We start from the raw sequence: 17,630 nt of genomic DNA, 5'->3' as shown, positions 1-17,630 counted from the left end.
CTTTCTGCCCACTCCAACTGTAGTCAAGTCTCCTGAAAGCACGAACTATGTCTCATACGTCTTACTATATCCAGTGCCAGCAGACAGTATGATGCAAAGGAACTGATTGATAACGAATGAAATACATAACATCAAATGGAAACCAAAAGTTAAATGGTAGTTGGGAAGGGTCTCAAAGAGTTAAAAAAAAAACCCGGGAAACAGCAGAAATGGAAATGGAAAAAGGTAAGTGGCTACGGGATCGTCCTTGTTGGTAAGAGAGATGTGGGGAAACTACTGATTTGCCACAGAATGTAAATAAGCCTTTACCTACACATACATTCCACTTGTACAATACCACATATGAATTCAGGATTAAACCAGCCCAAGTGTGACAGAGTACTGATCAACTGGAACCCTGAACTAAATTTATAAAAGTGAAAATAGACATTTTCATTCTCATAAGCCTAACTGACTAGGTTCTTATATTTCACCTTAGAAAACTGGGAAATAAACTATGATTGGACAAAGCTTATAGGTGTTTTGTATTCCCCAAAGTAAAAGAATAAAAGCTATATTTTTAAATTTTTGTTATTTTTTTGTAAGTTGTCTTTAATGAATGAAGAAAGAAATATTTCACTTCAGGTCTGGTACCATAGCTTAGCCCTGAGTCATTTTGACTACCGCTGACACCACAAAAAATTTTTTACCTGAGCTCACCTTTGGTTATTTCCTGTTACCTCTAATTTGGCTAACTCTTGTAGCCACGTACAAAACAAAACAAAAAAAGAAACACACAAAGCAGCTCATCATTAGTTACTCCACGAGAACAATGACCTAAAGCACATCCTCACAAATATTAGTACACTCTACTTTCATATGATGAAATAAGGCAAAATTCCTTCATGCATGAATCACTTGCTGTAAGGAGCAGTAGACAATGGTGCCACATAACATTTATGAAGCACTTTCTCTTTTCGTCATGTGATGACAGCCAGTTCTTATCCACACACACCCAGTCTTAGAGTCTTTCGCTTTCAACTTAAGTCGAGGGCAGGTGTTTCAAAATGCTTCCCATTTGACAGACAACACCACAGGTGGACTGAACCAGACAGTAAACAGTTCTTTACTGAAACAGTGACTTGGTGTTTTGGATACTCCCCACAGATCCTGAAATGACAGTTATTTTCCAATATGAGCTTACCAAAGGAAGAGGCAAATAAAAGTTTTTCCAAAGCTAAGATACTGGTGTTAGAAACGTGGCCTCCCCTGGTGTGAAAGGTACTATCAAAAGTACCTCAAAAGTACAGATGCTGTTTATATCATTTCAATGAAGTGTGTGTATAGTGTGTGTGTGTGCACTCCAATCGGTGTAAGCACGTGACAGCTGGGAAGAAACCTGTCACAAAGATATCCACCTGTAACATCTGAAATTGCCTAAGAGGCAGTCTGTGGATTAGAGTTGTGAGTGTGGCTACCTCACTGGCCCCTTCAAAAAATGTAAGGGGAATCACACCATGTACTCTCTAGGGATGGATGTGCAGGTTGGGCAGGCACAAATTTAGGAGAGAATGAAGAGCCTTTAAAAGAATAAAACAACCTCACAAATTTGTGCTGGGTCATGCTAATCTTGTACGTGTTGTTGTGATCCAGATGTAGGAATGGCAAAAGAGCACGGAGGTGCATTTCGACAGAGTGTACCAGCTCAAAGCACGTGACTGCTGTTCATTTTCTTGCCTGAATGTCAGGGCCACCATTTTAAGAAGTTTAAGAGGAAAAGTGGCTGGAATTATACACAGGAGCACTAAAATAACAACTTGGACAAAATAACAACAGAAGCTCAGGTTCCTAAGATCCTACCAGTAAATATGCTGTAAGCAAGCAAGATGAGATATTAAAACATAAATCATAGGATAAAGAGGGAAAAAGCAAACATTTCAGAATGCTATTTTAAACTAAATAAAAAAGTTAAAAGGTTGGAAAAGTGAAAATGAAAACAAATGGAAGCAGAGTAAAGCAGAAAAACTAGTAAACCAGGAGAAGGAGACTTCGAGTTCTAAACCTAGTTCTGCCACTAAGTAGCCAAGAGACCCTCAGCTACTCATCTAAGAAATCAAGAGCCTGGGGGCACCTGGGTGGCTCAGTCGGTTAAATGTCCAGCTCTCGATTTTGGCACAGGTCATGGTCTCACAGTTCTTGAGATTTAACCCCACATTGGGCTCAGCGCTGAGTGTGGAGCCTGCTTGGGATTCTCCCTCTCCCTCTGTCTGTCCCTCCCTGGCTCGCAAGCTCTCTCTCAAAATAAATAATCATTAAAAAAAGAAAAGAAGTCAAGAGCCTGAACTACATTAACTTTAAGGTTTGATAATTGAAGATTCTTTAAAGATGTCAAATACAAAATTAACACCCAACCAATCTTCTTCCTGCTTTTCTCTAGAAAAAGCTTTCATCACTCTGTGTCTCTGTTAATTGTGCTGCTGGCTAGGGCACATACTGCAGTAGAACAGCCTTCTACCAAGGTTTTGAGTTTCTTTGTGATGTTCTCACTCAGAAGTCAAGGATCTTATAAAGAAGTAAATTCTAAATGACATAATGTTTTTCAAAGTGGACTGCCAAAAAGTATCTAAGAAAAGAACAGCAAGGTAGACATTTCAATATTAAATTTTAAATTTCAACTGCTCTTTTTTTTAAAACTGAAGAAGAGTTGACATACAATATTATATGGGTTTCAGGTGTACAACACAGTGATTCAACATTTACATACATCATGAAATGATCACTACGTAAGTCTAGGTACCATCTGCCACCATATAAAGTAATTTCAATTGCTCTTAGTTGATACAAGCATTTTTCACTGTTCTTTAAAACACTACAAAGTACTAAAAAAGAATGAAAAATACAGTACAGAGAAATGAATAACTGAAAGCCAATGTTTGCAGTGGGGGCAGGTATGAGGTATATGAATTCCATTTCTGTCAGCAATAAAAATGATTAGTATTTTAATTGTACATCAAATAGAAAAACTAATCTATATTCCCAAATCTTCAAGAATGTGGAAAAACAGACAGTAAACAGATTAAAAAAAAACAAAAAACAAAAAACAATCCTTATAGCATGGAGAAAATGAAACAGAATGGTAAGGTTATTCCTGAATCAATAAAAGTTACTGGGAATTTCTCAGTGAAAATTTCTGTAACCTGAGTTCAAAAGAATAAGTTTAATAAACAAAATTATTTAACGGAAGGTAATACATAAAAACTTTAATAGGGATCCATCAAAATTAAATCCTTTTCTTTTACTTTTTTTTTTTTTTTAGGTAAGTATACTCTTTTAAAATGTCTTCCTTCTTTCCTTCCTTCCTTCCTTCCTTCCTTCCTTTTGAGAGAGAGTGCATGAGTAGGAAAGGGGCAGAGACACAGGGAGACAGAGAACGAATCCCAAGCAGGTTCCACACTGCTAGTGCAGAGCCCCATGCAGGGCTTGAACTCACCAACCATGAGAATATGACCTGAGCTGAAATCAAGAGTTGGACACTTAATTGACTGAGCCACTTAGGTGCCCCTACTTTTATTTTTCAAAAGAAAATTAAGCCATGTCACAGACTAGGAGAAAATAATTGCAAATCATATGTGTGATAAAGATTTGTATCCAGGGGCTCTCTCTCTCTCAAAATAAATAAATAAACTTAAAAAATTAAAAAAAAAATAAAGCTTTGTATCCAAAATATATAAATAACTCTCAAAACTCAGTAATAAGATGAAAAATCCAGGAAAAAAATGAGAAAGGAATCTGAATAAACATTTCACCAAATACATCCACAAATAATAATAAGCACATGAAAACACACTCAACATCAGTAGTCATTAGGGAAATAAAAAATAAAACCAAGAGATACCTCTACACAACCACTAGGATGGCTATAAGACAAAAAAATATATGCTGGCGAGGATGTGAAGCAGGTAATACTGTAAAATAATGCAGCCACTTTGCCAATGTTTAGCAGTTTCTTAAAAAATTAAACACAGACCTACCGCATGACCTAGCAATTCCACTCCTAGGAATCCAACCCAAGAAAAATAAAGACGTATGTCCACACAAAGACACGTATGCAAATGTTCACAGCAGCGTTATTCAGAAGAGTGAAAAGCTGGAAACAATCCAGATGCCCATCAATCAGTGAATGAATAAACAAAATATATATATACCCAATCAAATATTATTCAGCAATATAAAAAGGAAAAACTACTGATATATGCTACAATATGGATGAAACCCCAAAACACTACACTAAATGAAAAAAACCAGTTGCAATTTTGTATGATTGCATTTATGCAAATATCCAGAAGAGGTAAATTACAGAGACAGAAAACAGACCAGGAGTTGTCTAGAACTGGCAGTGGGAAAAGAGATCAGCTGCAAAGAAGCATAAAGGAATTTTTGGAAGTGATAGAAATATTTTAAAACTAGATTATGGTGACGGCTGTTCAACTTACAAATTTATTAAAACTAAAAATTGAAGCGCCAAAAAACTATTTAACTGAAACTCTTAGTGAAGACTAAAATTATACACCAATAAAGATAGTTATGATTCTGCAACAGCATTATAATAAACTTAATGTTAATTATGCCATGATTTAAATGATCCTAAATAGTGTTTCAGGTAACGACACAAAGAAACAATTCAGTACATGAAATACCGAGTAAACTTTGTTACCTTGGCACTAGAGATACGAGGATGTGTAAGACACCATCAAACGTTCTGGACTGCATAGTCTAGTAGAGCACAGTGATGACGGATGATATAGTATGACCTTATACAATAATATTTATAACCTCTTACACCAATGAAACTTTTTTAACTTCGACAATTTTGAGTACCAGTCAATGACCTTTCTCATCAATCCCTTCTGGTACTGGTTCTGATGATATTTTAGATGCCCCTCTTCCCCCTTGCTGTTGACCACTCGTGCATTTTAATTTTTAAGTTTATTTATTTTGAGAGACAGAGCGTGTGCATGGGGGAGGGGCAGAAAAAGAGGGAGAGAGAACCCCAAGCAGACTTTGGCTCCCAGCAGGGAGCCTGAGGTGGGGCTCAATCCCACCAAGTGTGAGATCATGATCTGAGCTGAAATAAGAGTCCAACGTTGATTGAGCCACCCAGGTGCTCCAGCATTCGTGCATTTTAGAAGAACTGATAACACACAGGAACGCCAGGGATGGCAAACACATTCGGTTAAGGAAAATAGTTGCATTCACACACCAAATGACTTATTCTGAGTTCCATATTCGTTGTTTAGTCATTTCGGTTGAAATATCAACATTTCCCTAGTCCCACTCTGTTTCCAATTCTAGTTGTTAGGCAAACTATTTCCTTAGACACTACCTGCTTCTTGAACTGTGTGGTAAGAGTTATTAGTCATGTAAGTAATACTATAATCATCCCAACTTTGAATAAATATGTTAATAAGAAACATACCATTATCCACTGAAGTTATACTGTTATAATAATAGTAATATACTTATAAAGGCCTTACCTCTTTCCATAAGAGATACAAAGTAGCAAACTTTAAATTTTTTTTACATGATAAATATAAGTCTGTGTAACATATTAACAAATGTAATAATAGTCCACTGAAATTTCCCCTTTAGCTTGGTAACCAATTGCTTGGTTGCAAGTCATTATTCATTAACAGGGTGATGATCAAATTATGGTACACTGATATGAAGGACCACAGTGCCATTAAAAAAATAGCTTTAGAGAATTTTTAATGACTGAAACTATGCTCATGTTCTGTTAGGCGAAAGATACAGCAGGACATACAATTTTACGCACACACACGCACACCCCTCTCAAATACTCTAGTGTCCATACACATGTGTGTGTCAACTGTGGTCTCCAGGGGTAGGGGGATGATAGCATTTATTATTTTTTTTACTTCTGCACTTTCTTTGCATTCCTTATACTGCAATTAAGAAAACAGAATTCAGCAATTTTGCTATTTTTCCTTTGCCTACAGGAAAATAATTTTAACCTAAGTTACAAAATGAGGACTATGAAATAGGACAAGTTCTCAATCGCACATGTGAAATGTCAACGTCAAAGAGAACAATGCTGAGTGAAACTTTAGGAAGTGGCAGAAAATTCAAATAAAATGTTTATCCATTATTCAGTATTTTGAACTTTAAAATTCTCAACCAAAGGTAAGAACATTTTTTTTACCATCTCTTGTTCCTAGAGAATGAAGAAACACAATGTAAAATTTAAAACAGTATTTGCCAGAACTGAAGCTAGAAATGAAAGACCCAGGGCACCAGAGATGCGGTAAGAGAGTGTGTGATGTCAGAGAGTAATTTAAAAGCAGAGATAGTCAATTCCTTACTTTGTTAGTGTCAAAAATACATAAAGTAATAAATTAAACATTAAGTGATTCTGTTTCAAAAGACTGTTCCCTTACAAGATAATGAAAACATTTTCCTGAAGGAACCAGGAAACGTGGTTTATAAATGCAGAATGCTTATGTTACACCTCAGTCATAAAGAGACATGAAAGAAATGTGTTGGTGCTGCTGACTGTGTTACCTTCAGGAGCCACTGCAGAAGGACAAACGTCTTTGAGGAGATCACCTAGTGTGTGCAATTGTCCATCTGCAGCCACAGGACGAAAAAGCTTCTGAATGAAAGGTCGTTCAGTCGTTGTCTATTTGAAAAATGAAAACAGAATTCAAACATTTACATCTTTGTTGCTGTGAATTACAAATTTATAGATCAGAAATTGCAAGCTGCCATCAGATGCCTTCTGATATAGTGTAATCAGAAGCATATGACATCACCAATGTGGTAATATCACCAGAAATGTTTAACACAACCTCAAGTAAATCTAACCGTGAGGAAGCAATCGGACAAATCCAAAATGTTTGACATTCTAAAGATACTGGGCCAAAGGGGCGCCTGGGTGGCTCAGTCTGCTGAGCGTTCAACTTCAGCTCAGGTCATGATCTCGCGGTTTGTGAGTTCCAGACCCATGTAGGGCTCCATGCTGACAGCTCAGAGCCTGGAGCCTGCTTCAGATTCTGTGTTTCCTCCTCTCTCTGCCCCTCCCATGCTCATGCTCTGTCTCTCTCTGTCTCTCAATAATAAATAAACGTTTAAAAAAAAATTTTAAAAAAAGGACAACTGGCTTCAACTCTTCAAATAAGTCAAAGGCAAAACACATCAATACGAAAAGATTAAAAAGGATTGGCAAGATATAAAACTAAGTACAAAAAATAAATCTTGAGTGAATACTGTATCGGAGGGGAAAAATCAGCTATAAAAGACATTTTTGGAATAACTGGGGAAATACAGAATGAACATCAGATAATATTACTGAATTAATGTCAAATTCTTAGATGTGATCATGGTTATAAGGACAATATCCTTTAAGAAATTCATGCTCACATATTCAGGGATAAGGTGCCAAGCCGTCTGAAACATATATTCAACTGGTTGAGAGAGAACGAGAGAGAGAGAGAGAGAGAGAGAGAGAGAGAGAGAGAGAGCGCGCATGCACAAATGTAGGAAAATGTTAACTACTGGTGAATCTAGGTGGAGGGTATATGGGCTTAGTTGTTATAGTATTTTAATTTTTATGTATGTTTGAAAATTCTCAAGAAACACACTCATAAAGAGAGAACTGATGGTAGCCAGAGGGATGGGGGGGAAAATGGGTGAAGGGGAGCAGGAGACACAGGCTTCCAGTTATGGAATGAATAAGTCACCGGGATGAAAGGTACGGCATAGGGAATATAGTCAGTGGAACTGAAACAGCATTGTGTAGTGACAGACAGTAGCTATGGCTGTGGTGAGCACAGCATAAAGTATAGACTTGTCTAATCGCTATGCTGTATGCCTGAAATTAATGTAACACTGTGTATCAACTATATATACTTCTATTAAAAAAATTAAAAACAGGGGTGCTAGTGTGGCTTAGTCGGTTGAGCGTCTGACTTCAGCTCCAGTTATGATCTCATGGTTTGTGGGTCTGAGCCCTGCATCAGGCTCTCTGCTGTCAGCACAGAGCCCGCTTGGCTCTGTCCCCCCTCTCTCTGCCCCTCCTCCACTTACGCTCTCTCTCAAAAATAAAATAAAATCACTTAGTAAAAAAAAAAAAAAAAATTAATAAATCAGAACCCCCAAAAATTTCAAAATAGCAGATAAAGAATATCCTCTGACAACTGTTATTACCACTATGTTATAATTTACTGCTAATAATTTCAATGTATTGCCCACTTTTAAAACTAAGTTTCATTTCTCTTTTTTTTTTTTTTAATGTTTTATTTATTTCTGAGAGACAGCCTGTGCGAGCGGGGGAGGGGCAGAAAGAGAGAGGGAAGACAGCATCTGAAGTAGGCTCTAGGCTTTGAGCTGTCAGCACAGAGCCCGACGCGGGGTTTGAACCCACAAATGCGAGATCATGACCTGAGCGAAGTCAGATGCTTAACCAACTGGGCCACCAAGGTGCCTGGGTGGTTTCATTTTTCTACACTGCCTCTATAAGGAGCACAACAACGATGAGGAAAGCCTCATCATGACACAGAGTGCAGAGGCCCTGGAATCACCCCATCTGAATAGCACTATCATTTATGTGCTAAGTGATTCTGCCCCTGGGTTTCTTTGGAACATTGAGACATTTGATATCTCTTAAGTTTGTTATAGAAATGAGTTAAGAATTAGCTAAGCACACAGAGAGACTGAGACACACACAGAATGAATGAATGAATGAATGAATGAATGAATGAATGTTAAAGAGAATAAATACCTCTCCCCTTAACTGTTATTTCATTTTAAGATGGTAAGTTTTTACTTTAAGTTTCCAGGGGTGAAAAATCATAAAAACATACAAGAGAATAACTTTGTAAGTAAATATACTCATATTTACATACAGTGCTTTCTAAAAAAATTACTTCAAATACCTAACCATTAAAGACATTAAACCATTAAAAACCAAGTTTGCTTTTTTATTTTATTTTATTTTATTTTTTTAACGTTTATTTATTTTTGAGACAGAGAGAGACAGAGCATGAACGGGGGAGGGGCAGAGAGAGAGGGAGACACAGAATCGGAAGCAGGCTCCAGGCTCTGAGCCATCAGCCCAGAGCCCGACGCGGGGCTCGAACTCACGGACTGCGAGATCATGACCTGAGCTGAAGTCAGACGCTTAACCAACTGAGCCACCCAGGTGCCCCTGCTTGTTTTTTAATCACAGAGGTATATCTCAATTTCTTCAACATAACTATTATAAATTTGGTTAAAAAAACATCTGTTTTTAAGTGTGGATATTAAATGAAAATGTATGAAAAAACAGACATGGTATATAGCATGTGAGCTACCTTTCCCAGCTTTATACTGTGTATTTAGTGGATACATAATAAATGTTAAAAATTATATTCCAATAACAGTTAAGTATCTGTGGCAATGAAAAAAAACCTCGATAATTGGTAAGAATCTTGATAATTAATATGCACTGACTATAATGCAATTCACTTCACTAATTGAACTCTTTCTGGATTTTTCTAAAAGTATGACTGGTATCCTTCAATTTAGGAAGCATATACATTTCACACAAGATGAAACTGAGAACAATATCATGTAAAATCAAGGATTAACTATGTGAAAATAATAAGGGTTAGGGGAGTTCAAAGAATAAATAGATGAATAGAGGGCTGTAGTAATAATTTAAAATAGCCACTACCCACTTAGGGCTTTCTATCTTCCAGGCGATGGAGAGGCTTTTAAGACTTTTTAGCAAAGGAAGTGACGTGACGAAAGAGGCTTTTTCTCAAGACTAATGGAAAGCAGCACTGTGTACGGTGACTTGGAAGAGGGGTGAGAGGCTGTCTGAATAACGCGAGCCTATGTGATGACAACTGGGGCTGGGTCAGGACGATACCCTCAATTAATAAAAATAAAGTTAAAATGTATCATCCACAGTCTGATCTGAAAATACTAAGATTTTCAGCAAAGTCAAAAAACATTTTCAGGATTCATTCACCCCCTACTTGGTGACCTAATTGTGAAGTGGTTAGCTATAATAATACATATTATAACAACCTGAAAACAATGTACTTTTTAAAAGGCCCCAAGGGGGCTTAGCGAGATATTAAAAAACAGGAAGTGTTCTCTACTCCTATTCCTAGGGAAATGGGCTTCTCTTACCTTTTCTCTTACCTCTCCTCTTCCTACTCTCCCAAATCTGAGCAGTTATAATAAAGGTATGACTTCAACAACCTTTATAATGGTGTTTTTTGCTTGGTGGAGGGGTGGGGGATGGGGAAGGCCTTGTACTATTACCATACTCTAAGTAAATTCTGTAGAACAGCAACTAAGAAAACTCTCATCAAAGTAAAGTGATATTTCTCACGTAACAAAAACCTTACTTTAAAAGAACAATTCCCCAAAATACCTCAATCAAAAAATCTAATAAATATCTTCTGTTTAATATTCATTAGACTGCCTTTATATTGTTATTCTTTAAAATCTAGTATTCTAAAAAAGAACAGTTAAGTGAGTAAACTACAACAAAGATCATGAAAACGACTTGATTTCAGGAGTTACTGTCCCTTAAAACAAAAGCTCCTCACAGAAAGCTCATGCATTCAAGTACAATACAAAGGTTCTGAAGGACAATCAGCATGCAGGGCAGATTCATGCAAATTTCTTAGCAGATCTCATTAAACCTAAGTTGAAGTTCAGCAGAGAAGACTAAATTATGCTAGAGTATTTAAAAGCTATCTTCCTTCTGAATACAGACAGAATTTTAAAAATACAAAAAACTCCACAAACATGAATTCTGCAAACTTTGATTTAGTATACATAAAACTGGATGATGCTAACAATATCCACATTACCTGAATCTTAGCCTCACAAGAAAGCCACTACAACAGGAATATAATACAATGCTTACTTAATCTAGCCATTTATTTATAAATATGCAAACTACTTCAGTGACTTCCAAGAAGCAGTATTGTTTGTTCTCTTGTAAGAAATAATATGACTTTATAAAGTCACCTTTGAAACTTCCCTTATTCCTTCAAAAAATGTGTATGTTACTCATTTCTTAAATACACCAAAGAGAATATAAAATTGGGCTGCTACTGGCTGGCTGCTCCCCATCTTTCCCCTACTCATAAATGAAATAATAACTTTTCCTGTACAGGAAAAGTTATGCGGCTGATTTACCGTGGAGATATACTGAAGAGAAGCACAGGAATCAAATTTACATCCAAGAAATAAGATATAGAGAAAAGCTTTATTTCCAACACAGCCAAACAGGTTAACCAGACAGGTTAACGTTAAAGTTGATAAAACAAGAAATGGTGACTTATTATGTGAGGCTGAATGACCAGACAATGTATAGACTTAGGAGTAAGAGGCACAACAGATAATATCGCTAAGACCAAGTTACTTTGAGTGTTATGGCTTACATAAAGTACATACTGCAGCAAACATGCAAGGCAGTTGTTGAAGAGCACAGGCTTTGCAGCCAGAAAGAACTGGCTCTAAGTCCAGGTTCTGTCATTTATTATAGGTCCATGGGCACGGTTACCTGACTTTCTTGACCCTCAGTTTCCTCAACTGTAAAACAGGAATAATTACACACACACACACACACACACACACACACACACACACACACACACACATATAAACAGAGATAATATCTACACTGAAGAGTTTTTGAAATAATAAATATAAGCACAGCACAGTCACAGTACATAGGACCACCTAAACACGCATCCTAAAACATACACTGCCACCATGATCAACACTTGAAGCTTAATCCCAATTTAGCAGACTTAAAGTTTATTCAATCTTATATTCTCTTAAATTCACCTGTCTGGATGCTAAGTCATGAAATTCATAATCATGAAATTCAGTTTAAAGGAAATATTGATACAGGAGATCTCATAAAAAATTTTTGCTCAGTAAAAGATAGTATGAAGAATATGAAAATGTTGACAAACCACAGACTGGGAGAGATTATCTGTAACCACATATCCAATAAAGGTCTTAATCTAGGTATATGAAGAACTCTAAAATATTTTATTTAAAATTTTTAAAATGTTTATTTGTTTTTTGAGAGAGAGAGAGAGACAGAGCACGAGTGGGGGAGGGGCAGAGAGAGAGGGAGACATAGAATCCCATGCAGGCTCTGAACTGTTGTGAGATCATGACCTGATCCAAAGTCAGAGGCTCAACCGACTGAGCCACACAGGTGCCCCGAGAACGCTAAAATATTTTAAAAGGACATTTAACCAAGGAGGATATACAGATGGAAAAAAACAAAAAAACAAACAAACAACAACAAAAAAAAACCACTCACACACGGAAAAACTTTTTTAAGTTTTTCTTACTTTTTTTTTTTAAATGTTTATTCATTCTGAGAGAGAGTAGGAGAAGCAGAGAGAAAGGGATAGAGAGAGAATCCCAAGCAGGCTCGGCACTGTCAGCACAGAGCCCAATGTGGGCTTGAACTCACAAACTGCGAGATCATAACCTGAGCTGAAACCAAGAGTCAGACGCTTAACTGACTTGAGCCACCCAAGCACGCCACAAATGGAAATGTCTGACACGTCATTAGCCATTAAGGAAATGCAAATTGCAATCCGCAATGCAGTATTACCACACACCTACCAGAATGTCTAAAATAAAATGTTGGCAAGCATGTGAAGAAACTAGATCACTCATACACTGTTGGTGAAAATGTAAAATGGCAAAGGCCCTTCTGAACAACAGTACGGTAGTTTCTTACAAAACTAAACATGTATCTACCATATGACCCAGCAGCTCTACACCTGAATATCCCCAGAGAAATGCAAACTTACATTCTCCAAAAGCTTGTACATAAATCTTCACAGCAGCTTTACTTGTAATACCCAAACTAGAAACAATCACAGTGTCATTCAACAGGTGAATGGTTAAACTATCTGTGGTATATCTATACCATAGAATTCTACTCAGCAATCATCATCATCATCATCATCATCATCCCTATTAATATATGCAACGACTCGTATGGAACTCAAGGGAGTTATGTTACACAGAAAAAGCCAATCTCAATCATATATACTGTATGATTCCATTTACATAACATTAATAAAATGATAAAATTGTAGAAATGGAGAACAGATCAGTGGTTGTCAGAGGTTAGGGAGAAGAAGAAGCGAGGTAGGTGGCTGTGGCTATAAGAGGGTAGGTAACCCAAGAAATGCTTATGTTGGAACAAAACTAAGAAATGTGAGTAAGGCCTGGGGGTTGTATTGATGTCCATTTCCTGGATATGATATCATACCATGGTTATACAAGATGTCAAGAATGGAGGAAACTGAGTGAGGGGTATAAAGATCTTTCAGTATTATTTCTTAAACCTGCACATGAAAATTATACATGTGAAATTGATGTAAAGCATTTAGAACAATGCCTAACACATAGTAAATGGTCAGTAAGTGCCATTAATGTTCTCATTAAATGTGACTTGACACTCCATAGAAATTTGTTGAATACGAATATGTATTTTGTATTGAGTCATAATACAAAACATGCAGGATTATAACAAGATACACTAATCTTATAGTTACCCTGTCACTACATAGCATTAGTGATGATTTTATTGTTTTGGTCATATATATTGTATCAACATATAATATGAATTAGAAGCGTTGGTTTTGTCAAAAATGGCAATTTACAGCTAGAAGGGCAAGTCAAACCATGGAGCCAACCAATGACCATAAAGAGGAGGGAAAATCCCATCATATAGTAAAAGGAGATTCTATTCACTCAAAGTGAGATTAAAAATCATGAAAGAGAAAAACAAAAATTCAGCAAGGATACAACCTCAACAATGCCCAGCAGATGCATGATTCACTAGGTTGTGAACCTTACAAATGGCCTTAATTAAAAGGCAGAAAGGAGGGGAGGAGTGTAGGATTGGGGGTCTCCTACTGAAACAGCCAGCAGAAGAACTTGATGAGGATAAGGGCCCTGGTTGTTAAAAAAGCTTGGACAGAATCATCCAAGTAGTAGTATCCATGTTCAGGGTCTCCAACCACTGACTTGAATCACTGTCAACTGATCATTTGCTATATTGAGTCTTAGATGGGCATTCTATTCCCCTTGGCTGGTTGGGTTAAAGAAACAAATATTTTCTTGATACTATATATATGTTGCATATTCCTAGGTGTAGCAACAATTTCTATTATCATCATCAACTTTGTGTGTATACTTTGCTTATAAATCATCTGAAATAGGATGACTCACTACATGTATAAGTACAATTTATTTGATTTACAAGAGTTCTATAAGTATAGCAAAGGATTTCTTTTGTTAGATTTGTAGGTATTTTTTTTAAATCGGCTATACTGAACTATAACTGAAATTAGCAATTTGTTGATTAATAAAGAATGTAATTTGATTTGTTTCATTAACTGTATAAGTAGCACTGTCTTTTAGAAGAACTGAATCTAGAAAAGGGATGAATTAAACAAATACCAAGAAGTAAAAAAGATTGCTCTCATTTATATACAAAAATTACTTATGTAATATACTTTCATTTGTATATATGTACTAACCAGCATAAATTATACTGAAAAGCATTACAAAAACTAGATTTTACTATTTACAACTCTAATATAACACAAATTAACTGTAAATATGCCATGCATGCACAAAGTGCCTCCAATATCAAAAACCTCACCAACAAAATCAGTGAACTTTCATTTGACAATTTTAAAATATGAACTAAATTTAATATTTTGAAGAGCTTTACATAACAAGTAGCAAAAGTTTCATTGTACCAAAATGGTGACAATGATGAAGACCAATACAACTTTTTTTTTTTACAGATCCTTAGGTAAAAAAGCAAAACAAAACAAATCCACAATATAATTAATTTTATAGAATCATGTAGTCACTGATACTCCATTAACAGCAGTGACAGGCATTACAAAGATACAAAGATGAATACATTGCAACAAAGAATACTGTACTTAATTCTTGCCAAGTTTATTTTTCTTTTAGTTTTCTTAATGTTTATTTACTTTTGAGAGACAGAGACAGACAGACAGAACATGAGTGGGGGAGGGACAGAGAGAAAGGGAGACATAGAACTGAAGGAGGCTCCAGGCTCAAACTCACAAACCGTGGGATCATGACCTGAGCTGAAGTTGGACGCCCAACCAACTAGGCACTCCGTGCTTATGTTAAAAAAAAAAAAAAAAAAAAAAAAAAATGAAGAATGCTTATAACAAAAGCATGTGTATGGTGACAACAAAAACTACTTAATAAATGTGCAGCTTGAACAGAATTATTCCAATAGCAGTACCCACATATAGGACCTCTGACTAACAACCAGAGGGTCAGGGTAATTTACCCCAGAAATCTTGGCTCATTAAACATTTACTGAGCATTTACTACAGCATCGCTGTTGGTAGAAACAAAATGTTTAAAGTACACATAAATAATAGTAACATGGTGTTAAGTAAGCGATAACAGAAATATGTACAAAGTGTTGTGGAGAGAAAATTTAAAAGCATGAACACAAAATTTAACTCTGCACTTTTTGGGCAGCTAGAGCAAAAACAAAAATAAAACCAAAAAAGCTGTAAGTGGTTACATGATTTCATCTCCTAAGATTGGAAGATACATCAGTAGGTACAAAGTAAAATATGCTAAATGTGGTAGAATGTAATATATGAAAACAGGAGAGTTTCAAAAGAGGATGAAAACAACAGAGGGAATAGAGAAGATCTTGAAGCTTCCAACTTGAAATACGTAGCTTTTTAAATAGAGAAAGAGATAAAGCCATTTCAGGCAGAGTCCAGGACCAATCTTTTCTTTCCTATGTCCCCTGCTCACTAACGGGTGCAGAGTGCAGCTGCAGCATGATGATACCTGTGAGAAATGAGTGAATGGGGGGAGACAAAAGTGGGGTAAGAGCTTAGCATACAGAGCCTGGAAATGTCAAATGTAGTGAAATTAACAAAGGCTTGGTGGAATCCCAGCTCACAACATGACTGACTGTGTGCCTAGAGCAAATTACATCAATCTTCAGGAGCCTGTTTCTGAATTTGAAAAATGGTAACAAATATATAGCTTTGAATTACTGCTGTGATAATGAAATAAGATGAGATACATAAAACATCTACTGCAGCAGGTGCTTAACAAGGGTTGGTTTTCATTCCTCTCTTTTAAACCACTGTTAACTGTGGAACCAAAAAAAAAAAAAAAAGGGTAACATTAGTCTTCACAGAATCAATAAGAGAGAGAATGAAAAATAATTGGTATTCAAGCATCAGTTCCCTTTGAAGTCTTATTAGAATAAATATGTGGCAGAAAGAAAAAGCAAACAGGGGTTTGCACAGGATATGCTGCCAGATATTACCAACAATGACACATTATGATATGTGCTTCAAACTGTGACATGCATATTTGGCCCAAGATATATTCATGCATGTCAAATTTTGTATCACAAGCTTTACAAAAGAAGCCTCATATTAAAATTAGCTTAAGAATATACACATTTATAATACCTCATTAAGTGAAAGAACGGACTATTTTCAAATGAATGCTTTCGGACCTTTACAGTAAACAGTCCTTTTGGTGGTGGGAACAGGGAGGGCGGCTACTGGGGGTTGGGGAGGAAGGGAGTCTGTGCCACTGAATCAGACTACTTTTATCCTTTATGTGGGGAAATAGAAGACTTGAAAATAAGCACTTTCTGTAGTTATGCTACCAGAGTCTGAAGTCCACTTTTAATATTCCCAACAACACTAAAAAATAATAATTAGCATTTGAAAAGCTGTCATTATTATAGTCAGGGACACTTCATCCTCAAAGCAGTAGTATCTTAATTGAGACTATGATTAAATGAAAGCACTCATCAGAAGTACATCCACACATCTGGTTTGAAGTCTGTGTTTTGTGTTATTTAAATTGTTATATTTATTATAATTCTGTCTACACAATGCCAAATATACTTTGTCACATAAATGGTTAAGGCGAAATTTCTTCAAATACAAGCAACAGTTTGTGTCTTCCTCGTATGCGTTCACTGAATAAAATGTGTTAAAGGGAAGCACTACCTCCCTTACTCAAGACTGAGATCAATTTAATGCTACTTATGAGCCTATCTATAAAACAAGTTATGGCTTTTAATTTTTTTATATGAAATTATCAGTAGAGTGACCTAATGAGAAGCTGCCTACAAAAGTGCTAGGATTGATGTTTTTAGTAATAATTATCTTACTTCTTCTAAGATTTCTTCCAAAAGATTTCAAAACCATACCAAGGGAATCATGGTTTAAATTTCATTATCTATAAGAGTTTTAAAATATCTTTGTGAATTTTACCCAAAGCCACACTAAAAAGGTGCGTACAAGAGTGACACAATTAATAGACTTTTCTACTGAAGAAAAAAAGAGCACTTTTGTATGCAGACTATTTCTTCTTTATGAGATACTTCAGTAAAATAATTAAGTGCAGCTTTTAATTTGTATAAAGAAATCAAAGTAGCAAGAAAAAAATCTGAGTCAAAGAGGTTGTACTGACCACAGAACTGAAATTCTGTTCTCTTGATGCTCAGTCAAGTGTCTCATCCACTAGAAAAGTGCTTCTCA

General features: G+C 36.1%; 1 protein-coding gene across 3 annotated transcripts in view; it reads right to left on the bottom strand.

The window, feature by feature from the left end:
- Positions 1–17,630, bottom strand: part of ATG5 (autophagy related 5) — a 128,187-nt gene that overhangs the window by 12,583 nt on the left and 97,974 nt on the right. For 2 of the 3 annotated variants that reach the window (XM_019442994.2, XM_019442996.2), the window contains one exon: positions 6,559–6,676. In XM_019442994.2, coding sequence (XP_019298539.1) covers positions 6,559–6,676 — 118 coding nt within the window. Of the gene's footprint in view, positions 1–6,558; positions 6,677–17,630 lie in introns of those variants that run through there. The other variant, XM_053904612.1, reaches the window with a different exon arrangement.

Source organism: Panthera pardus, unplaced genomic scaffold, assembly GCF_024362965.1.
Source record: "Panthera pardus isolate Hobbes unplaced genomic scaffold, ASM2436296v1 HiC_scaffold_17, whole genome shotgun sequence".
NCBI classification, from domain to species: domain Eukaryota; kingdom Metazoa; phylum Chordata; class Mammalia; order Carnivora; family Felidae; genus Panthera; species Panthera pardus.
The sequence above is the reverse complement of the archived record's forward strand: the minus strand, read 5'-3'. Positions and strand labels throughout refer to the sequence as shown.